Source organism: Oncorhynchus tshawytscha, linkage group LG09 (assembly GCF_018296145.1).
Source record: "Oncorhynchus tshawytscha isolate Ot180627B linkage group LG09, Otsh_v2.0, whole genome shotgun sequence".
Classification (NCBI taxonomy): Eukaryota; Metazoa; Chordata; class Actinopteri; order Salmoniformes; family Salmonidae; genus Oncorhynchus; species Oncorhynchus tshawytscha.
The window spans coordinates 3,548,488-3,572,448 of NC_056437.1; the positions used below are offsets into that span (position 1 = coordinate 3,548,488).

The 23,961-nt window shown below is 42.8% G+C and overlaps 2 protein-coding genes across 5 annotated transcripts in view; one reads left to right on the forward strand and one right to left on the reverse strand.

Moving 5' to 3' along the window:
• snx30 (sorting nexin family member 30) overlaps positions 1–16,962 on the reverse strand; it is a 58,641-nt gene extending 41,679 nt beyond the window's left edge. For all 3 annotated transcript variants that reach the window (XM_042326375.1, XM_042326374.1, XM_042326373.1), the window contains exon 1: positions 16,631–16,962. In XM_042326375.1, the coding sequence (XP_042182309.1) occupies positions 16,631–16,777 (147 nt within the window). In that variant the 5' untranslated portion in view covers positions 16,778–16,962. The remainder of the gene's footprint in view (positions 1–16,630) is intronic.
• Positions 16,963–16,997: 35 nt separating this feature from the next.
• On the forward strand, positions 16,998–23,485 carry LOC112236260 (SOSS complex subunit C). Of its 2 annotated transcripts, XM_024404840.2 has the most exons (5): positions 16,998–17,298; positions 20,742–20,838; positions 21,718–21,793; positions 22,117–22,283; positions 22,452–23,485. In XM_024404840.2, the coding sequence occupies exons 1-4, from the start codon at positions 17,280–17,282 to the stop codon at positions 22,234–22,236; spliced, it is 312 nt and encodes a 103-aa protein (XP_024260608.1). In that variant the 5' UTR covers positions 16,998–17,279; the 3' UTR covers positions 22,237–22,283; positions 22,452–23,485. The 2 variants fall into 2 exon arrangements, with proteins under 2 accessions (XP_024260608.1, XP_024260607.1); XM_024404839.2 differs by having other exon boundaries at positions 22,117–23,485.
• The last annotated feature ends 476 nt before the right edge of the window (positions 23,486–23,961 follow it).

Consider the following 23,961-nt stretch of genomic DNA (forward strand, 5'->3'; position numbering starts at 1 on the left):
CTTGCCATAGTAAAGGGAAATGATGATATTGTTCTAGAGTTTTCCCTGTTAACACTGGTGACCAACCTCTTCTGAGTCAAGATCACTTTTACCGCTCAGATTAGTTTTTTTACATGACTTAAATAAAACGTAAGCCTACGCAACATTAACCAATAAAAACAGTTATGGATCAATGAGGTTTGTGCAGGAAGCTATAGGCCCAATGCATTATCACCGCATATTGGCTTTGCATTGTTGTTCGGGCCATTTAAAAAAATAAAATAAAAAAATAAGAATTTTAGGTAGGCTATATGATCACACCGGTAATAGATCCGTTGTTATATTACTTGTGAAGCACAACTGAGCGTGCACTCATTTAAATATTTTGCTTTTTATTTTAAGGGGCTGATGGTGCCTGCATCTGATGGTCAGTCTCAGCAGAGGGAGAGAACAGCAGACTGAGGGTCAGTCTCAGCAGAGGGAGAGAGCAGCAGACGGAGGGTCAGTCTCAGCGAAGGGAGAGAGCAGCAGACTGAGGGTCAGTCTCAGCAGAGGGAGAGAGCAGCAGACTGAGGGTCAGTCTCAGCGGAGGGTGAGAGCAGCAGACTGAGGGTCAGTCTCAGCAGAGGGAGAGAGCATCAGACTGAGGGTCAGTCTCAGCAGAGGGTGAGAGCAGCAGACTGAGGGTCAGTCTCAGAGGAGGAAGAGAGCAGCAGACTGAGGGTCCGCCTCTCAACATCCCTCCTCTCTCCCTTTCCTCCACTGACCAAAAAGGGACACCGTCTTCCAGCTGATGGTGAAACTCGAGTCGCACCGCATTATTTCTGCCTCATGCACAAATTCATGTTGTTACTCCTATGAACAGAGAAAATGAAATATTCCTCGATTTAAAAAAAGACCCAAGCCTCTAATAATAACAACAACAACAACACAAGCCTATAGAGACACTTTCCTACTCATTCATTACTGCTGCAGTGCTTGTTGTAGCGTGAGTGGAAGTAGGGTGAACACACATTTTATGGCTTATAAAAGAGTTGACTACCAAGTGTTAACAGTTCTGAATAAGAACTGAAACATGAAGTCACTCATAAAAACAGCAGCTCTTTGTGGTATTGGTTGACAGTCTCTCTCTAGTCGTGGGTTTAACATCTCACAGCATCTCTTTGTTGTATTGGTTGACAGTCTCTCTCTAGTCGTGGGTTTAACATCTCACAGCATCTCTTTGTTGTATTGGTTGACAGTCTCTCTCTAGTCGTGGGTTTAAAACGTTTAACATCTCACAGCATCTCTTTGTGGTATTGGTTGACAGTCTCTCTCTAGTCGTGGGGTTTAACATCTCACAGCATCTCTTTGTTGTATTGGTTGACAGTCTCTCTCTAGTCGTGGGTTTAACATCTCACAGCATCTCTTTGTTGTATTGGTTGACAGTCTCTCTCTAGTCGTGGGTTTAACATCTCACAGCATCTCTTTGTTGTATCGGTTGACAGTCTCTCTCTAGTCGTGGGTTTAACATCTCACAGCATCTCTTTGTGGTATTGGTTGACAGTCTCTCTCTAGTCGTGGGTTTAAAACGTTTAACATCTCACAGCATCTCTTTGTTGTATTGGTTGACAGTCTCTCTCTAGTCGTGGGTTTAACATCTCACAGCATCTCTTTGTTGTATTGGTTGACAGTCTCTCTCTAGTCGTGGGTTTAACATCTCACAGCATCTCTTTGTTGTATTGGTTGACAGTCTCTCTCTGGGTTTAACATCTCACAGCATCTCTTTGTGGGTTTAAAACGTTTTAACATCTCACAGCATCTCTTTGTGGTATTGGTTGACAGTCTCTCTCTAGTCGTGGGTTTAAAACGTTTAACATCTCACAGCATCTCTTTGTTGTATCTTTCCTTTATGTTGCTACGTTACTGCAGACACGGTAATCTGAGCCATCTGATTGGCCAGCGGTAGGCCTATAGTACACTTGATTTCCTCTCTGGGTCCACCGGGAAGGAAGAGTTTGAACCTGCAGACACATGAAATGGTTCAAAATGGCAACAGTTGATCTACCCGGCGGTGCAGGACAGCTGAATCAGGTGCACCTACCGTCAACAACCTGAGATGAATTGAATAACAAAATAGGAACACAAGGCTTTATCGTTGCGTTTTTTACACAAATGTTTGGTGATCGACTAGGAATGCCTTGGTGATGGACCGGTTGGTGACCACTGCTCTAGAAGTGAAGTTAAATCGTGTGCTTCTCTCTGTGGGCTGATATCACGGCAGTCCTGTGGAGCTGCGTGGAAGTCTTGGGGATGAGCACCGTTTAGAGGGAACAACTGTATCAGGACATCAAATCAGCATTGTAATCGTGGTGGGGAGGAGAGAACGCTTTGTAATATAGGCCTTAAATTACGTCCTCGTTTAAACTAGCTACTGCTGCTGGAAACAGTGACACACTGCCCAGCTACTGGAAACAGTGACACACTGCCCAGCTACTGGAAACAGTGACACACTGCCCAGCTACTGGAAACAGTGACACACTGCCCAGCTACTGGAAACAGTGACACACTGCCCAGCTACTGGAAACAGTGACACACTGCCCAGCTACTGGAAACAGTGACACACTGCCCAGCTACTGGAAACAGTGACACACTGCCCAGCTACTGGAAACAGTGACACACTGCCCAGCTACTGGAAACAGTGACACACTGCCCAGCTACTGGAAACAGTGACACACTGCCCAGCTACTGGAAACAGTGACACACTGCCCAGCTACTGGAAACAGTGACACACTGCCCAGCTACTGGAAACAGTGACACACTGCCCAGCTACTGGAAACAGTGACACACTGCCCAGCTACTGGAAACAGTGACACACTGCCCAGCTACTGGAAACAGTGACACACTGCCCAGCCAGCTTTGAGATGTAGCTTCATAAAGATGTCCTTTCTGAACAGACAACAACAGTGTTAGTCTAAGAAGTAAAGCAGTGAAAAACGCAGTGGTTGAAGACGTTATTGTTTCCCTGTTGTTCTGTAATATAATAAATTGTGTAAAAGGGCCATGTTCTGAAGAAAGGGAGACACTCCTATCGTGCCTGAGAACATTTAAAAAGGCTATTAACTAGGTTTAGTAAGTTAAAAGTCCTTCCGCTCTCTAGTCTATATTCACATCTCGGAGTCCCCCTCAGGTTCAGACAGCGGTGGTTAAAATTCAAGCTCAAAATAAACTTTCATGGCTCCATGTTAATCACGAGGACGTTTGTCACACATTCCCCTTCACATCCCAAATGGCACCCATAGGGCTCTGGTCTAAAGTAGTGCGCTATATAATAGGGTTCCATAGGGCTCTGGTCTAAAGTAGTGCGCTATATAATAGGGTTCCATAGGGCTCTGGTCTAAAATAGTGCACTATATAGGGAATAGGGTTCCATAGGGCTCTGGTCTAAAGTAGTGCACTATATAAATAGGGTTCCGTAGGGCTCTGGTCTAAAGTAGTGTGCTATATAGGGTATAGGGTTCCATAGGGCTCTGGTCTAAAGTAGTGCACTATATAGGGAATAGGGTTCCATAGGGCTCTGGTCTAAAGTAGTGCACTATATAGGGAATAGGGTTCCATAGGGCTCTGGTCTAAAGTAGTGCACTATATAGGGAATAGGGTTCCATAGGGCTCTGGTCTAAAGTAGTGCACTATATAGGGAATAGGGTTCCATAGGGCTCTGGTCTAAAGTAGTGAGCTATATAGGGAATAGGGTTCCATAGGGCTCTGGTCTAAAGTAGTGCACTATATAGGGAATAGGGTTCCATAGGGCTCTGGTCTAAAGTAGTGACTATATAGGGAATAGGGTTCTATAGGGCTCTGGTCTAAAGTAGTGCACTATATAGGGAATAGGGTTCCATAGGGCTCTGGTCTAAAGTAGTGCACTATATAGGGAATAGGGTTCCATAGGGCTCTGGTCTAAAGTAGTGCACTATATAGGGAATAGGGTTCCATAGGGCTCTGGTCTAAAGTAGTGCACTATATAGGGAATAGGGTTGTATAGGGCTCTGCTCTAAAGTAGTGCACTATATAGGGAATAGGGTTCTATAGGGCTCTGGTCTAAAGTAGTACACTATATAGGGAACAGGGTTCCATTTGGAAAGCAGCCGCTTTTAGAGAATGACCAGACGTGCCAGGTGACAACACAGAACAGGTAGAGAATGACCTGACGTCCCAGGTGACAACACAGAACAGGTAGAGAATGACCAGACGTCCCAGGTGACAACACAGAACAGGTAGAGAATGACCAGACGTCCCAGGTGACAACACAGAACAGGTAGAGAATGACCAGACGTCCCAGGTGACAACACAGAACAGGTAGAGAATGACCAGACGTGCCAGGTGACAACACAGAACAGGTAGAGAATGACCAGACGTGCCAGGTGAAAACACAGAACAGGTAGAATGACCAGACGTGCCAGGTGACAACACAGATCAGGTAGAGAATGACCAGACGTGCCAGGTGACAACACAGAACAGGTAGAGAATGACCAGACGTGCCAGGTGACAACACAAAACAGGTAGAGAATGACCAGACGTGCCAGGTGATAACACAGAACAGGTAGAGAATGACCAGATGTCCCAGGTGACAACACAGAACAGGTAGAGAATGACCAGACGTCCCAGGTGACAACACAGAACAGGTAGAGAATGACCAGACGTCCCAGGTGACAACACAGAACAGGTAGAGAATGACCAGACGTGCCAGGTGACAACACAGAACAGGTAGAGAATGACCAGACGTGCCAGGTGACAACACAGAACAGGTAGAGAATGACCAGACGTGCCAGGTGACAACACAGATCAGGTAGAGAATGACCAGACGTGCCAGGTGACAACACAGAACAGGTAGAGAATGACCAGACGTGCCAGGTGACAACACAAAACAGGTAGAGAATGACCAGACGTGCCAGGTGATAACACAGAACAGGTAGAGAATGACCAGACGTGCCAGGTGACAACACAGAACAGGTAGAGAATGACCAGACGTGCCAGGTGACAACACAGAACAGGTAGAGAATGACCAGATGTTCCAGGTGACAACACAGAACAGGTAGAGAATGACCAGATGTTCCAGGTGACAACACAGAACAGGTAAAGAATGACAAGATGTCCCAGGTGACAACACAGATCAGGTAGAGAATGACAAGATGTCCCAGGTGACAACACAGAACAGGTAGAGAATGACAAGATGTCCCAGGTGACAACACAGAACAGGTAGAGAATGACAAGATGTCCCAGGTGACAACACAGAACAGGGAGGGCTGAGGGCCACATGACTGCCACCGTCATCCCACACTGAAACAGTAACCTGCAGTAACTTACAAAAAACAAAAGAAGCCAAATTGGTGTTTGTTTTTATTTGTGTTTCATTAATTTTGAAATGACACTATTAAAAGGAGGCCATTTTGAAATAATACTAATTAAAGGAGGCCATTTTGAAATAATACTAATTAAAGGAGGCCATTTTGAAATAATACAAATTAAAGGAGGCCATTTTGAAATAATACTATTAAAGGAGGCCATTTTGAAATAATACTATTAAAGGAGGCCATTTTGAAATGATACTATTAAAGGAGGCCATTTTGAAATGATACTATTAAAGAGGCCATTTTGAAATAATACTATTAAAGGAGGCCTTTTTGAAATAATACTATTAAAGGAGGCCATTTTGAAATAATACTATTACAGAGGCCATTTTGAAATAATACTACTAAAGGATGCCATTTCATGGCTTTAAATGAGAGCTCTGCACCATCTCATCTGTGTTCTTCGGGCCTATTAGACAGGATACAGTTTGCTCTCTGGTAGTAAAGCATCTCTCGTGTCATGTGGTGTCAATGAAATCTCTGTAGCTACAAGACAAGTTATCAAGACGAAATCACTGTCCCGACATCTCTGCCACACCAGATGTATTCCAAGTTGTCAACTGTCAATATTGATGTAGACTCAGCTACAATGTAAAAGAGATGAGTAGTGTGGCAAAGCTGGTGAGCATTTAGAAAACATCTGATGTGTAGGTTTTATAGGAGGCAAATCTAAGCTAACGGATTGACGCTTTGACTCAGATTCCCACTTTAAAAATGTAACTTTATGTCCAACAAAAACCCATTGATTTAAAAAAAAATTAAAAAGGATTCAGAAAAGTTAAAATCAAGTTTTTCCATCAACTTTGATAATATTTGGATGAAACCATTTCAAAGTAGGGTGACCAGATTATGAAAAATTACTGTTACTTCTACATTGATAAAGTTTGATCATAAAGTAAGTTACAGGTCCCTGACCCCCCATCCAAAAAATTCCCCTCATCAATCTACACACAATAAACCATAAACCATAATGACATCACAATAGCCCATAATGACATCACAATAGCCCATAATGACATCACAATACCCCATAATGACATCACAATACCCCATAATGACATCACAATACCCCATAATGACAAAGCAAAAATGTTTGCAAATAAAAAAAACGGAAAAATCACATTTGCATAAGTATTCAGACCCTTTACTCAGTACTTTGTTGAAGCACCTTTGGTAGTGATTACAGCATCTAGTATTCTTCGGTATGACGCTACAAGCTGCCACACCTGTATTTGGGGACTTTCTCCCATTCTTCTCTGCAGATCCTCTCAAGCTCTGTCAGGTTAGATGGGGAGTGTTGCTGCACAGCTAATTTCAGGTCTCTCCAGAGATGTTCGACCAGGTTCAAGTCCGGGCTCTGGCTGGGCCACTCAAGGACATTCAGAGACTTGTCCAGAAGCCACTCCTGCGTTGTCTTGGCTGTGTGCTTAGGGTTGTTGTCCTGTTGGAAGGTGAACCTTCACCCCAGTCTGAGGTCCTGAGCACTCTGGAGCAGGTTTTCATCAAGCATCTCTCTGTACTTTGCTCTGTTCATCTTTCCCTCGATCCTGACTAGTCTCCCTGTCCCTGCCGCTGAAAAACATCCCCACAGCATGATGCTGCCAACACCATACTTCATAGTAGGGATGGTACCAGGTTTCCTCCAGAAGTGACACTTGGCATTCAGGCCAAAGAGTTCAATCTTGGTTTCATCAGACTAGAGAATCTTGTTTCTCATGGTCTGGGAGTCTTTAGGTGCCTTTTGGCAAACTCTAAGCGGGCTGTCATGTGCCACTCTATCATAAAGGCCTGATTGGTGGAGTGCTGCAGAGATGGTTGTCCTTCTGGAAGGTTCTCCCATCTCCACAGAGGAACGCGAGAGCTCTGTCAAAGTGACCATTGGGTTTTTGGTCACCTCCACGGCCCCTGGGCGGCCAGCTCTAGGACGAGTCTTGGTGGTTCCAATCTTCTTCCATTTAATAATGATGGAGTCCACTGTGTTCTTGGGGACCTTCAATGCTGCAGACATTTTTTGGTACCCTTCCTCAGATCGACACAATCCTGTCTACGGACAATTTCTTCAACGTCATGTCTTTTTGCTCTGTCAACTGTGAGACACTTATATAGACAGATATATGTGCCTTTCCAAATCACGTACAATCAATTGAATTTTCCACAGGTCAAGTTATGATCAATGGAAACAGGAAGCTCAATTCTGAGTCTCATAGCAAAATAATGTATTTGCTTAAAAAAAAACTTTTTTTAATAGATTTTGCAAAAATGTCTAAAAAACCTGTTTACCCTTTGTCATTATGTACTGTGTGTAAATTGATGAGTATTTATTTGTATACATTTTATAATAAGGCTGTAACAACATAACAACATGTAGAAAAAGTCCAGGGCTACGGAATACTTTCTGAAGGTGCTGTAGCTACTTCCCAGCATGCACTGTTGGCATTGTGACTGGACGTCACAGCGTAGACCTAACTTTACACTATCTTCTGAACAATGAAGACATCCGACAGCAGTGGCTGCTTTTCATTTTCAGGTGGAAACAGGCTGAACATTAGGATCAGGTCACGCGTTTTGGAGGGAAGTTGATCTATCAATTGGGGAGAAAATGTGGATGGGTCTTGCCAGGGAAGCTAATCCTGAAGACGGATGCTGTACTTTCATTGACAGTGGATCTTGCAAACGCTGAATCTAATAAAAGTAATGTTACCATAGTTTGACGAGTCTGACACGGTAGCCAACATTTTTGGAGGGAAAGGGTGGGGGGGACGCTAACTTTAGATAATGTAACCGTGTCTGCTTTGACTTGTGAATGGTATATTTCCTATAATAGTAAGAATTTTCCTGTTAGTCACAATATGGTTGCTGTTCTTCCATCCCTACGCCCCTTACATTGAGCCTGAGAACTGCCAGCACACACAGCTGGCTTGAAGGAATGTTGTCCACAAAAAAAAAGGAGTTGTGATGTGTACAGTACTTGTAATTTACCCCTGGAAATCATATTTAGCCGTTCCAAAATGGAGTAGGGTGGAGGTTATTACCGTCTAGTTTTGTCTCTCCACTATCATCAAGCAATAATGACAGACGTTTTAGAACTCTGTCACCACAGCTTCCCAGCCAAACCCCCCGCAGCAGGAGTGGTGTGATACAAAAAACCTCTGCTTTCCCAAGGCAAAGAAGGAGGGAAGTGCTGTGAAGCTTGTGAAGACGGACCGGAAGATAATGTAAGTCAGTGTCATTCATTAAAATCTGCATCAATTGAGCATTTAAGGCACACAAACATTTCCAAAATAATTAACATTTAAAAGTTTAATTGAAGAAGAAGAAAACAAATTAAAGACCAAATATTGCATATTTCAAATTGAGACGAAGTAATTCACTAGTGGGTGACTGAAGCTTGTCTCCCATCAATCTCTTAGTTGGTTACATTTCCTAAAGCCTAAGTAATTCACTTTTACGTGATATGATATCAGATTTTTGTTACTTAGTATTATTTTTCGTCTAGCATTCAGACGGGAGATGAGTGTTACAAATTGTATGAATCAATGGGGTCCTGAAGGACGGCAGGGTGCCTATATTATGGCTTTAATCAGTTTTCTGTCAAATGATGTCTCACCATTATTTCTCATGTGTTCATGTTGATCAATATTTTGGCCGATTGTAAATGATCAAATAAATGTCTGATCAATACATACAGCACAGGGCTCCCCGAGTGGCGCAGCGGTCTAAAGCACTGCATCTCAGTGCTATGTCACTACATTCCCTGGTTCGAATCCAGGCTGCATCACATCTGGCTGTGATTGGGAGTCCCAGAGGGCGGCTCACAATTGGCCCAGCGTCGTCCGGGTTTGTCCGGGGTAGGCCGTCATTGTAAATAATAATTTGTTCTTAACTGACTTGCCTAGTTAAATAAAGGTTAAATAAAAAATAAATAAATACAATTCTGAACATATTGTCATTTCTAATGCTCATGCATAGGCACCAATAAATAGTCCAGTACACTTACTGTATGCTGTTTTCATGTACATTCTCGTATGTCTAAGCTTCTAAAAGGTGTCTCAGGCTTTACTCATTCTGCTGAGGAAGTGTATCAGTGAACTGTATTCTGTAATTAATTGCTGCAGTTTGTCTGATGTTCAACAGTAGACTGGGAATGACATATGTTTACCTGGTTCATCAATGACATGTGGCCCTTTGTTTACCTTGTTACCTGGCAACAACCACAAGGCAGCTGTAGGTCAAGGTGAGCTCATGAATATAAACTCCCCATCAACTCGGATTGTTCTCTCAGGCTTCCTGATTATTACAAAGACGAGAGAAAAAGGTACAATTTCCTCAATTCTGAGCATTTTAATAGTTTAAAATATTATGATTGATATTTTTGTCATTTAAAGGCTATTTTTACATGGGGGAGAAAAAATATATATATATAACATTACATATCAAAACAAAACAATCCACTATATAGGTAACCGTTTCACTGTACTGTTTACACCTTCTGTATCCTGTGCATGTGATAAATTAACTTAGATTGTATCTGATATAGTGTGTGTTTACTGAGACGGTAATGTGAAGAACAACATGACCTGCACCAAAGTCAGATCAGGATATAACGTTAGGCCAACGAGACAGTGTCCAAGTTCTAGAATTCTCCAGTAGAATGCCCTGCTTTTATTTCATCACACTCACAACCGTAAAACCCTTTTCTGTAATTAGCTCGCCATTAACTTGTAAATAATGATCTTATTGTATTATAACATATTAACTGGCTTAACCATCCAATTGTATTATCATCAACAATTGTGAGTTTATTTTCCTGTAATAATGAATTAAAATGAGCTTAAGTTAAAGACGTTGTCAGTTATGATATGGCCATTATCTGAACTGGCTAGCCAGCTAACTTAACGCTAGCTAACTAGCTAACAAGTTAGAAACGAACCAAAACATTGTTTAGAAAGTTGCTTTTAGTTGCCTGGTTTTCTAAATTAATGTTTAAACGGATGGGTTTATTGGAGTTATAACACAACATTAATGCTATTCTGGACCACCAGGCTGCTGATCTCATGCAGCCTTTTTTGTGTGTTTATTATGACAATAGAATGTTCATGATGTCACTGCAACAACTGTATAGCTACAGACATGCCGATAGACAAAGTACAAACCAGCCTTAACCCTTTATATAGTACACTACGGTACTCACTCTGTTTAGCACATGGCCTCACATGTGAATCCTTAAAGAGATGGGTGTGGTCTAAGGCTTAAGAGGGTGTGCACGATGCTGAATGGGTGTGGTCTAAGGCTTAAGAGGGTGTGAATCATGCTGAATGGGTGTGGTCTAAGGCTTAAGAGGGTGTGAACCATGCTGAATGGGTGTGGTCTAAGGCTTAAGAGGGTGTGAATCATGCTGAATGGGTGTGGTCTAAGGCTTAAGAGGGTGTGAACCATGCTGAATGGGTGTGGTCTAAGGCTTAAGAGGGTGTGAACCATGCTGAATGGGCGGGGCTAAAGGCTTAAGAGGGTGTGAACCATGCTGAATGGGTGTGGTCTAAGGCTTAAGAGGGTGTGAACCATGCTGAATGGGTGTGGTCTAAGGCTTAAGAGGGTGTGAATCATGCTGAATGGGTGTGGTCTAAGGCTTAAGAGGGTGTGAATCATGCTGAATGGGTGTGGTCTAAGGCTTAAGAGGGTGTGAATCATGCTGAATGGGTGGAGACAAAGGAGAGCTCTCCAGTAGCTGTACCAAAACAGAGAAGAATGGGAGAAACTCCCCAAATACAGGTGTATCAAGCTTGTAGCGTCATACCCAAGAAGACAATCGGAGGCTGTAATCACTGCCAAAAGGTGCTTCAACAAAGTACTGAGTAAAGGGTCTGAATACTTATGGAAACGTGATCAGTTTTTTTTACATTTGCAAAAAATAAAAAATAAAAAATAAAAAATAACATCTCAAGCTGTCATTACAGGGTATTGTCTGTAGATTGATGAGGGGAGAAAAATATTGAATCCATTTTAGAATAAGGCTGGGGGGGAAAAAAAATGTATAAAAAATTAATGAGCCCCCCCCAAAAAAATCTATTTAATTTGGAATGGCAAGCCAGACCAAATTAAAAGGGCCTATTTATATAATGAATATGAATTTGGAGGGCAGACATTATTAAATATTATTAGACCTCTCATTAAAGGTGTCAGTCACACAAAAGTTGTACTTACAGAAAGTTTGGACAAACAGCCTCATTCAAGGCTGTTTCTTCTTTATTTGTACTATTTTCTACATAGTAGAATAATAGTGAAGATGTCAAAACAATGAAAGGACACATATGGAATCATGTAGTAACCAAATGAATGTTAATCAAATCAAAATATATTTGAGATATATTTGAGATTCATCAAAGTAGCCACCCTTGTGACTTGATGGCAGCTTTGCACATTCTTGGCATTCACTCAACCGGCTTCATGAGGTAGTCACCTGGAATGCATTTCAATTAACAGGTGTGGCTTGTTAAGTTGTGGAATTTCATTCCTGAATGTGTTTGAGCCAATCAGGTGTGTTGTGACAACATAGGGGTGGTAAACAGAAGATAGCCCTATTTGGTAAAATACCAAGTCCATATTAGGGCAAGAACAGATCAAATAAGCAAAGAGAAATGACAGTCCATCATTACTTTAAGACATGAAGGTCAGTCAATCTGAAAAATGTCAAGAATTTTCTTTAGGTTCAGTCACATAAACCATCAAGTGCTACGATGAAACTGGCTCTCATGAGGACCGCCACAGGAAAGGAAGACCCAGAGTTACCTCTGCTGCAGAGGAAATTTTCCAGATTGACTGACCTTCATGTCTTAAAGTAATGATGGACTGTCATTTCTCTTTGCTTGTTTGAGCTGTTCTTGCCCTAATATGGACTTGGTATTTTACCAAATAGGGCTATCTTCTATATACCACCCCTACCTTGTCACAACACAACTGATTGACTGAAACGCATTAAGAAGGAAAGAAATGCCACCATTCAACTTTCAACAAGGCACATCTGTCAATTGAAATGCTTCACCTCATGAAGTTGGTTGAGAGAATGCCAAGAATGTGCAAAGCTGTCATCAAGGCAAAGGGTGGCTACTTTGAAGAATCTAAAATCTATTTTGATTGGTTTAACACTTATTTGGTTACTAAATTATTCCATATGTGTTATGTCATAGTTTTGACGTCTTCAATATTATTCTACAATGTAGAAAATAGTAAAAAATTAAGAAAAACCCTTGAACAAGTATGTGTGTCCAAACTTTTTACTGGTACTGTCCCTGATCAATTAAAAACCCAGTTGTATTCCTGCTACACAGCTGTTTCTGTTTAAGTTAATGATTGTGTTTCAACTGTACATAATGAATGTATGATCTTTTGCACCTGTTTGGTATAATTGGTTAATCATACACCTGACTACATGCCTACAAAATCCCTGACTTTAAGCAAGTGTACCTACAAGAATAGATGCTGTTTTGAAGACTAAGGGTGGTCACACCAAATATGGATTAGATGTTTCTTCTGCTCACTCACATTGCATTTAGTTAATTTATAAATATAAACTATTAACATGTCTATTTTCTGAAAGCATTCTTACTTTACAGCATTTGTTCCACACCTGCCTAAAAATGTTGCACAGTACTGTATACAGTGGGGCAAAAAAGTATTTAGTCAGCCACCAATTGTGCAAGTTCTCCCACTTAAAAAGATGAGAGAGGCCTGTAATTTTTATCATAGGTACACTTCATCTATGACAGACAAAATGAGAAAAAGAAATCCAGAAAATCACATTGTAGGATTTTTAATTAATTTATTTGGAAATTATGGTGGAAAATAAGTATTTGGTCAATAACAAAAGTTTATCTCAAAACTTTGTTATATACCCTTTATTGGCAATGACAGAGGTCAAACGTTTTCTATAAGTCTTCACAAGGTTTTCACACACTGTTGCTGGTATTTTGGCACATTCCTCCATGCAGATCTCCTCTAGAGCAGTGATGTTTTGGGGCTATTGCTGGGCAACACAGACTTTCAACTCCCTCCAAAGATTTTCTATGGGGTTGAGATCTGGAGACTGGCTAGGCCACTCTAGGACCTTGAAATAATTCTTACAAAGCCACTCCTTCGTTGCCCGGGCGGTGTGTTTGGGATCATTGTCATTCTGAAAGACCCAGCCACGTTTCATCTTCAATGCCCTTGCTGATGGAAGGAGGTTTTCACTCAAAATCTCACGATACATGGCCCCATTCATTCTTTCCTTTACACGGATCAGTCGTCCTGGTCACTTTGCAGAAAAACAGCCCCAAAGCATGATGTTTCCACCCCCATGCTTCACAGTAGGTATGATGTTCTTTGGATGCAACTCAGCATTCTTTGTCCTTCAAACACAACGAGTTGAGTTTTTACCAAAAAAGTTCTATTTTGGTTTCATCTGACCATATGACATTCTCCCAATCTTCTTCTGGATCATCCAAATGCTCTCTAGCAAACTTCAGACGGGCCCAGGACATGTACTGGCTTAAGCAGGGGGACACGTCTGGCACTGCAGGATTTGAGTCCCTGGCGGTGTAGTGTGTTACTGATGGTAGGCTTTGTTACTTTGGTTCCAGCTCTCTGCAGGTCATTCACTAGGTCCCCCCGTGTGGTTCTGGGATTTTTGCTCACCGTTCTTGTGATCATTTTGACCCCACGGGGTGAGATCTTGCGTGGAGCCCCAGATTGAGGGAGATTATCAGTGGTCTTGTATGTCTTCCATTTCCTAAGAATTGCTCCCACAGTTGATTTCTTCAAACCAAGCTGCTTACCTATTGCAGATTCAGTCTTCCCAGCCTGGTGCAGGTCTACAATTTTGTTTCTGGTGTCCTTTGACAGCTCTTTGGTCTTGGCCATAGTGGAGTTTGGAGTGTGACTGTTTGAGGTTGTGGACAGGTGTCTTTCATACTGATAACAAGTTCAAACAGGTGCCATTAATACAGGTAACGAGTGGAGGACAGAGGAGCCTCTTAAAGAAGAAGTTACAGGTCTGTGAGAGCCAGAAATCTTGCTTGTTTGTAGGTGACCAAATACTTATTTTCCACCATAATTTGCAAATAAATTCATTAAAAAGTCCTACAATGTGATTTTCTGGATTTTTTTTTCTCATTTTGTCTGTCATAGTTGAAGTGTACCTATGGTGAAAATTACAGGCCTCTCTCATCTTTTTAGGTGGGAGAACTTGCACAATTGGTGGCTGACTAAATACTTTTTTGCCCCACTGTATATACATTTATATATTTAATAATAAATAAAAAAATAATGTAATCCAGCCCCCCTCCCCACAGGAGGCCTTTTGGTAGGCCGTCATTGTAAATAAGAATTTGTTCTTAACTGACTTCCCTAGTTAAATAAAGGTTAAATAAAAAATACAAATGTACAACATAAAACACCAAATAATGCATGCAGAGCAGAATTAGGCCGATACCCACTAATGATCAAAATCCAGAAAAGAGCCTTGAAATTCGACAACCACCTAAAAGGAAGCGAATCCCAAAACCTTCCATAACAAAGCCATCACCTACAGAGAGATGAACCTGGAGAAGAGTCCCATAAGCAAGCTGGTCCTGGGGCTCTGTTCATAAACACACCCTACAGAGTCCCAGGACAGCAACACAATTAGACCCAATCAAATCATGAGAAAACAAAAAGATAATTCTTTCCAATGTGTCAAGTAATTAACACAAAAACAGAGCAAACTAGAATGCTATTTGGCCCTAAACAGAGAGTACACAGCGGCAGAATACCTGACCACTGTGACTGACCCAAACTTAAGGAAAGCTTTGACTATGTACAGACTTAGTGAGGATAGCCTTGCTATTGAGAAAGGCCGCCGTAGACAGACATGGCTCTCAAGAGAAGACAGGCTATGTGCTCACTGCCCACAAAATGAGGTGGAAACTGAGCTGCACTTCCTAACCTCCTGCCAAATGTATGACCATATTAGAGACACATATTTCCCTCAGATTACACAGATCCACAAATAATTCGAAAACAAACCCAATTTTGATAAACTCCCATATCTACTGGGTGAAATACCACAGTGTGCCATCACAGCAGCAAGATTTGTGACCTGTTGCCACAAGAAAGGGTCAACCAGTGAAGAACAAACACCATTGTAAATACAACCCATATTTATGTTTATTTAATTTTCCCCTTTTGTACTTTAACTATTTGCACATCGTTACAACACTGTACATAGCCATATGACATTTAAAATGTCTATTCCTCTAAAACATTTTGGGAGTGATGTTTACAGTTCATTTCGATTGTTTATTTCATTTTTGTTAATTATCTATTTCACTTGCTTTGGCGATGTTAACATATGTTTCTCATGCCAATGAAGCCCTTTGAATTGAAACTGAACTGAATTGAGAGAGAGAGAGTGAGGGTTTTCAGTCTTGCTTTGACCACCAGACAACAGAAAGGAAACAGATATAAGCTGAACATAACAGTATGTCAGTGGAAGAGAGGAGAGTAGCAGGAGACACTATGAGCTGAACATAACAGTCAGTGGAAGGGAGGACAGTAACAGGAGACACTATGAGCTGAACATAACAGTCAGTGGAAGGGAGGACAGTAACAGGAGACACTATGAGCTGAACATAACAGTCAGTGGAAGGGAGGACAGTAGCAGGAGACACTATGAGCTGAACATAACAGTCAGTGGAAGAGAGGACAGTAACAGGAGACACTATGAACATAACTTTCATTGTCCTCCATCCTCACGAGAGAGAGAAATTAGAAAATATCTTAAACATATGTGGGTTTTTGGTAACAAAATTACAAGGCACAAGTCAATGTTTCATAAACTTACAGAAGGCAAATATTTTCTCCAAAACTCAATATGTGTTGATATTAGTTGGCAGGGGGCTTTAGGTCAACATTATTGAGTCTCTTTAAGACTTTTTCTGGTAGATGTTGTCTAAGATCTCTTTTCCATCTGTTTGACAAGAGACCAAAGCCTTTGCTTATTCTTAATTTTTAGGATGGAAAATAGTTAAAAATGTATATATGCCTTAATTGATGAAAAAAATATAGACAATTAGATTTCATTTGATAGGCTCCTACGAACTTCGTTGGTGCTCATGTGTCCTTTTAGATGGAAATGCCCTAGGCTAGACAATCATCCTAAAACTACATCCGCACATGAAAGTACAGAATACGGCCCGAACTATCTATTTATTTAGCTTTTCTAGCAATCTATATCTATATATTTTTTGTACCTTCCCTCCGATGCTGGTAATGGTGTTTCCGACATCTGGACTGGGTGTGAGGACCGACGCTGTCTCCTCGGCTCCAAGCGGATGACAGATCTCCTGAATGGGCTTTTGCCCCGAAGATGCCAGCGATTTTGGGGTGCCAGCACTCATTGTGCAAGCGATGGGAATCCGAGAACGGATTTACCGGGAAATATCTTCGTTTTTTTGGCCTGGAATGCGAGTTTTGTGTGTGTGTGTGTGTGTGTGTGTGTGTGATTATTTCCCATGTATCCCGTGTATCAAACGCTGGACACTCTAGTTGCAACCAAAAGCTTTTCAGCTGACTGGCACTGCGCAGTCGCGGAAGTAGAATAACAGTAACCGGAAGTAATGACACTTTTGGCAATCACGTGACTTTTGTTGACATGCTGACAGAGTACAAAAAAAAGTAATTTAGCGGTGTTTGTTTCTGTATCCAGCGAAGTAGTTTAGTTGGAGTTAAACATACGATTATATGTGATAGTTGTGTAGCTATTTGAACGATGGGTAAAATCTGTAAGATCTGCTATCCGTGGTCGATTCGTCTGTCCCCAGTGTAGATGTTAACTAACACTGTGATAGCTGGCTCTATTTAATGTTTTATATTGTTTAGGCTGCAACCAGTCTTTCTGACATGGCGTCGCCTGCACCGGGTAAGTCAAGTAGTAAAAGACAGGGTCGAATATCCAGGGCGTTTTGTGCGGCTTGTTGATGCAGAGTCCTGGGGCTCAATTCAATCCGCATCGCGGAAATTCAGGTCTTTCTACCTCAAGTGGTGTAACCGCGTTGGAGCTGTCAAATCGGGGATACGAACACACAACAATACGGTTATTGTGGATAGTCAGATTCATGTAATAGTTCGTGTTTAATTAAAACGTTTACATTCTTTGCAAGAAGAACGATTTCCCCAATAGTCCTGTTTTTATATGGACACATCTGAAATGTCTACCTAATGATTAAACTTCCTTCCTTCCTGAGGTTTAATGGCGGTTGCCGTCTATGTTGCTTTACCGCCCCCAATACTACTCTGACTCTGGCCACATCAACCTGCCACCTTCCCTCCGGACACTTCCGATCCCCAGCAACATGACTTTATCCACCGAAATGACACAATCCTCTGTCCTCCTGCACACGGCTGCGACATGACCATACACGTGGCACCTGAAACAGTACAGTGGATTCGCCACAAAAGCACTTGTTAACTGATATCTTAACGTGACCTTGTTGAGTAAAGACTGATGTAACCGATGTGAAACGGATAGCTAGGTGCGCGCTAATAGCGTTTTCAATCGGTGACGTCACTCGCTTTGAGACCTTGAAGTAGTGTAGTGGTTCCCATTGCTCTGCAAGGGCCGCGGCTTTTGTGGAGCGATGGGTAAAGATGCTTCGAGGGTGACTGTTGTCTGTGTGCAGAGGGTCCCTGGTTCGAGCCCGGCGAGGGGACGGACTGGGAGGATAACTGAACATGACCTCGTTCTGTAAAGACTGACTCAAAACGAAACGACTGACAGTGACTGTTTCAGCGTCACACCAGGAATCTTCAACTTCAATAGCTCCACCTGCACGCCTAACGTTACCCTAGAAATCACTCCTTTCAAAGGTGCCCTGTTTCTAAAAGCAAAGCCTGAAACAGATCTTGACCCAAGTTGTGTGACACGGAGTGCCTGCTCCCCCTGGGCAGAAAAAACACAAACAAATATCACGGTTACCACAGGTTACCTTCACTGCAGCCAACTCCCCTCCACCTTCTCAACAAATGTCACTCCTACTGGACCAGGTTCTTCTTTATCCAGTCCATTGATGTCAGGCTCGGGTTCTGAGCTCTTCACCACACCTTCCTCCTCACTTAACTCATTCACTTCCATAATTGGGTCTGGTGCACGGCTCACTCTGTTTGCACTTGACACCAATCTTCTTCGACACGCCATCTACATTTTTATCACCCTCTTCCTCAGATTCAAAACCAACCTCTGCTTTCCTCATTCTTTTCAACCTCCTCTTCCTCATTTCCCCTCTCCATTCCTCCTCAGAAATCCACCTTTCTGTGTCCCAATATTCCTCTTCTCCCGACTTCGCTTGCGGCCTGGTGGCATTCTGACCATCTCCATCTCATAATTGTACTGCTCACCTCTACGGGCACTGACATTTTGAGAGCATCTTCCCAGTGACCAGGTTAGTCCAATACCTGATGATGGGACTTAAATAAATGCAGAAAATCGACCAATACCGCAGTGACCAATCAAAGTAGACATCCTACCACAGTGACCAATCAAAATAGACGTTCTACCACAGTGACCAATCAAAGTAGACGTTCTACCTAAGTGACCAATCAAAATAGACGTTCTACCGCAGTGACCATGTTATTTTTGCGAATCCTATTTGATTTTGAGTTCGGAGATATAAAGTTTGTGTGAAAACTATATTTCTAAGATGAATACTTTGTTTTTCCACATTCACTTCACTCACACATAAAGTCATCCGCATGCTTGCCATCCGAAACAGTTCAGAACAGTTCCTGTATGTATTATTAGGATGATGTTTTGATCTAAGCCTTGGAAGGTTTTTTTGGGGAAGGGTGGAACTGCAGTCTGCAATTTGGGGCGTTCCTGTGTCTGCAGGAACTCCTCTTTATACTCCAGTAGTGATGGGCATTCCGAGACTTTCGGCCAAATGTAACTTATCTGCAGAAAAACATTGTTTTGAGCTCAGAACGACGTATTAGCAGTAAGCCAATCAGGTGAGCCAAATGAACGGCTCTTTCACCGATGCGATTCGGTTCCCGACGTTCACCAAAAAGATCTGTTCGTTCGGGAACGACCCACCACTACACTCCAGTACAGTAGGTGGCGTTAATGCACAATAACGTTGGATGCCAGCTACCGATAAACCGCACAGAAGGAGCGGTGGGGACAACCGTAGCTAGTTAGGTAGCTGTACACCGGTAGACACCGTCCTTTGACCCCGCATGTCGGGCACTGTTTTCCAGCAGTTCTGTATAACGACAGCGGGGGCAGGAGTTTGGAAGGCTGGAGCGAAGGACACTGTGCTAGTTTAGTCAGCTCTTCCTAAGGAGGACTCCGGTACACAGCAGGGGCGAAACAAGTTCATCAGTACAGCCATGAAGGATCCTGTCTCCCAGCTCAGTGTTTTCTCCTCGCTAACTAGCTGCTGTGCAACGATACATGAGTTTTACAACAACAAAAAAATCCACTTGAGAAATACTAAACATCTTAGTTAGAGGTCAAATTGCACGACTAAGATCTATTTGGTGAAAAGGGGAGGAGGATTGGGCTACTGATTCTGGCAGATGAAATACACCGCCGGGAACTCCAATTAACCTGTGTACATGCCCTTTTAATTCAAAAGAACCAGGTGTTTTAATACGCGTACTTACATTTGGACCTCACACCGATTTATGATAATCAGAGTAAGGTGTTTATATGACTACTGGCCTACTGCCATAATCAGTTTATCAAACGATTTAGTGTGCTTGTTACATTTCCACGAAATAATGAAGATTTCTATCATCCTAATCAAAGTGTAGATTACATCTCACATTCCAGTGTTTCAATTTGCGAACAAGGCTGCATGGGATTTCTCTTGTTGCCATTGCTGGCACAGAGTCACATTGTCTGCTTTAGATATAATGCATGGAGCCGCTTGTGGATTTGACAGCTCTAACGCAGTTCCCCCTCTGACACAGCCAAAACAACCGCTATGCAGATGTGGGCTAAATAATATCTGATTGAATAGAGCCCTGAATCTTCTTCAACAGCCCTGGATAAGAGCTAGCTAGAATAGAGCCCTGGATAAGAGCTAGCTAGAATAGAGCCCTGGATAAGAGCTAGCTAGAATAGAGCCCTGGATAAGAGCTAGCTAGAATAGAGCCCTGGATAAGAGCTAGCTAGAATAGAGCCCTGGATAAGAGCTAGCTAGAATAGAGCCCTGGATAAGAGCTAGCTAGAATAGAGCCCTGGATAAGAGCTAGCTAGAATAGAGCCCTGGATAAGAGCTAGCTAGAATATAGCCCTGGATAAGAGCTAGCTAGCTATTTGTGCTGATTATTTTCATGATCTTCTGTTTTTTCTGCCATCAGGAGTCCAGAACAAGAACCGTGTGGCCATTTTGGCTGACCTGGACAAGGAGAAGAGACACTTGATACATAACTCATCCATGAATAACCCTGCAGCCAGGTATTAGGAATGAACATGTATCTGTCTGTCAATAGTGCGTCGTGTCAGTGAAATAAATCTTGGTTGTGTCTCATATAGTGTTCTGCTATTGACCAGGGCCCACTCCCAGTGTTCTGCTATAGACCAGGGCCCACTGCCAGTGTTCTGCTATAGACCAGGGCCCACTGCCAGTGTTCTGCTATAGACCAGGGCCCACTGCCAGTGTTCTGCTATAGACCAGGGCCCACTCTGTGTTCTGCTATAGACCAGGGCCCACTCCCAGTGTTCTGCTATAGACCAGGGCCCACTGCCAGTGTTCTGCTATAGACCAGGGCCCACTGCCAGTGTTCTGCTATAGACCAGGGCCCACTCCCAGTGTTCTGCTATAGACCAGGACCCACTGCCAGTGTTCTGCTATAGACCAGGGCCCACTCCCAGTGTTCTGCTATAGACCAGGACCCACTGCCAGTGTTCTGCTATAGACCAGGGCCCACTGCCAGTGTTCTGCTATAGACCAGGGCCCACTGCCAGTGTTCTGCTATAGACCAGGGCCCACTGCCAGTGTTCTGCTATAGACCAGGGCCCACTGCCAGTGTTCTGCTATAGACCAGGGCCCACTGCCAGTGTTCTGCTATAGATCAGGGCCCACTGCCAGTGTTCTGCTATAGACCAGGGCCCACTGCCAGTGTTCTGCTATAGACCAGGGCCCACTGCCAGTGTTCTGCTATAGACCAGGGCCCACTGTCAGTGTTCTGCTACAGACCAGGGCCCATAAGCCTCTGGTCAAAACTCAAAAGTAGTACATGTACTATATAGGGAATATGGTGCTATTTGGGATGCATACCTTAATTCAGTGACGCGTGTGACCCCTGACCTCTACCCCTCCATCCCTCTCTCCAGGCCTGCCCTGAATAAAGCCTTCAGAGACCACACTGAGCAGCAGCACATCGCTGCCCAGCAGGAAGCAGCTCTGCAGGTAAGGTCTTGACCTCGTTGTAGAACTTCAGAAATGCATCCTTCCTTCCTTGTTTCCGTTTTTAAGTATGCATAGATCTATAAGTGATTGGACGGATGTAAGCGAGGTGACCACACTGTAACTTAGACCAATCCAACCACTTCAGATCTGGGATTTTACCTTGGGTAGCTTATAGGTGGCTACAGAGCCATACTGCTCTCTGTATATACAGGAAGTGAAGTTTGTTGCTGTACTGTCCGACTAAGGCTCCCTGGTTGCCGCGGTTATTGTTCTCGTACATTATTGTGTAACTCATCTTCCTTGTGTTGTTGTTGTTGTTTCAGCATGCCCATACACACTCTTCTGGTTTCTTCATCACTCAAGACTCGTCCTTCGGGAACCTGATCCTCCCCGTGCTGCCACAACCAGACCCACCTTCAGCAGCAGAACTACAGAACCTTTAAGAAAACATGGCAGAAAGACCGACGGCTAGAAGTAGCAGTTGGCCACGGTGTGTTACAGATCAGCTGTTTGGTATTGTCGAATCAACATTTAGAATCGTCGGGAAATTACCTGAAATTGGCTGTCGATATTCTGGTCAGAGGTGATATGAAATTGTAGGCCACCCGCTACGTTTCAGAACATTTAGCCATTAACTGCTATGTTTCTTCCCTTCCAGGGGGAGGCGGCCACTAGACCTTCCAGGATATGACATATTATATGTTAACTTTAAAACTGACAGCTAATGAAACTGAGGAGTATTGTGGTCTGTAATAAAGCCCTTTGAGGAAAAACTCATTCTGATTGGCTGGGCCTGGCTCCCCAGTCGGTGGGCCTACCAGGTCCACCCATGGCTGTGCCCCTGCCCAGTCTTGTGAAATCCATAGATTAGGGCCTAATGAATTCATTTAAATTGACTCTTTTAAAGTTGTTGCGTTTCTGTTTTTTGTTCAATATAGATTTGCCTTTGTAGACAGAAAACATATATTTTTTTATGAAACCGGGTAAATTGCAACATGGTTATTTTCTGTCTCCATTTTTCGCAACCAAAAGAGTCACAATGTAAAAACTATATTATTGCATCAGTCACATTTGCGTGGGTATAGTCTACATCCACGTAGAGCAGTCTATACGTTAAAAACAAGGCTCCAACACAATCTTTCAGTAAAAGCTATTTCAAAACCCCAAAAACACCATTTCCTGGTGATTGGAAGTATGTGTGTAGAGGTGAATTATAAAACCAGTTAAGTGGATCCATGGTGTCACGACAAAACCACCAACACAGCAGGCTGAGAATGGCCTGATCTTTTACAATGGTCTCACTAGTTGATTATGATTAGGAAATGAAATGCTTTGAATCTACTGTAAACAACTGGTCCATTGGTTGTTTACTTTTCTAGACTAGTAAGCGTTTGTTTGTTTTAAAATCAGTACTTCGCTACTATAATACCTGAATGTTGTCTAAAAAAAATGTTCAACTAGCTAGTGATTTAGCAATTAAATGTTTTGTTGACAAAAGTCGACCTACATACAAAAAAAATACTTCCGGGTCACGGAAATTCTGAATTCTTCTAAATAAAGAATAGTAGACGTGTCGATAACCTGGGTTAGTTATGAAAACAGTGAGCGCTTCCACGGGGCAGAAGTCAGCAATGCTGCGATTCTAGACGGCAAAAATGACAATAAACCGTCATGTGGGGAATCTAAACGTGATGTGTCTCGTTTCAGCTCGTTCTTAATACCATGTATTGTTTTGAGGTGTTTTGACTGATTTCATGTCCATGTTAATATGGCAACAACAACAAAATATCTCTAGCTAACCAACAATTAAAGATGTATTTGAGAGACAACACTGTAAGGTGGTCAATAGCAGAACCAGGGCAGCTCTGTAGAGTGGTCAAAAGCAGGACCAGGGCAGCTCTGTAGAGTGGTCAAAAGCAGGACCAGGGCAGCTCTGTAGAGTGGTCAAAAGCAGGACCAGGGCAGCTCTGTAGAGTGGTCAAAAGCAGGACCAGGGCAGCTCTGTAGAGTGGTCAAAAGCAGGACCAGGGCAGCTCTGTAGAGTGGTCAAAAGCAGGACCAGGGCAGCTCTGTAGAGTGGTCAAAAGCAGGACCAGGGCAGCTCTGTAGAGTGGTCAATATTAGGACCAGGGCAGCTCTGCAGAGTGGTCAATAGCAGGACCAGGGCA

Bases quoted from the DNA above. Each gene is read 5' to 3' on its own strand.
- LOC112236260 (XM_024404839.2), top strand. The intron at 20,839-21,717 runs GTATTAGGAATG...CCCTCTCTCCAG, and splicing joins ATGAATAACCCTGCAGCCAG to GCCTGCCCTGAATAAAGCCT. The intron at 21,794-22,116 runs GTAAGGTCTTGA...TTGTTGTTTCAG, and splicing joins AGCAGGAAGCAGCTCTGCAG to CATGCCCATACACACTCTTC.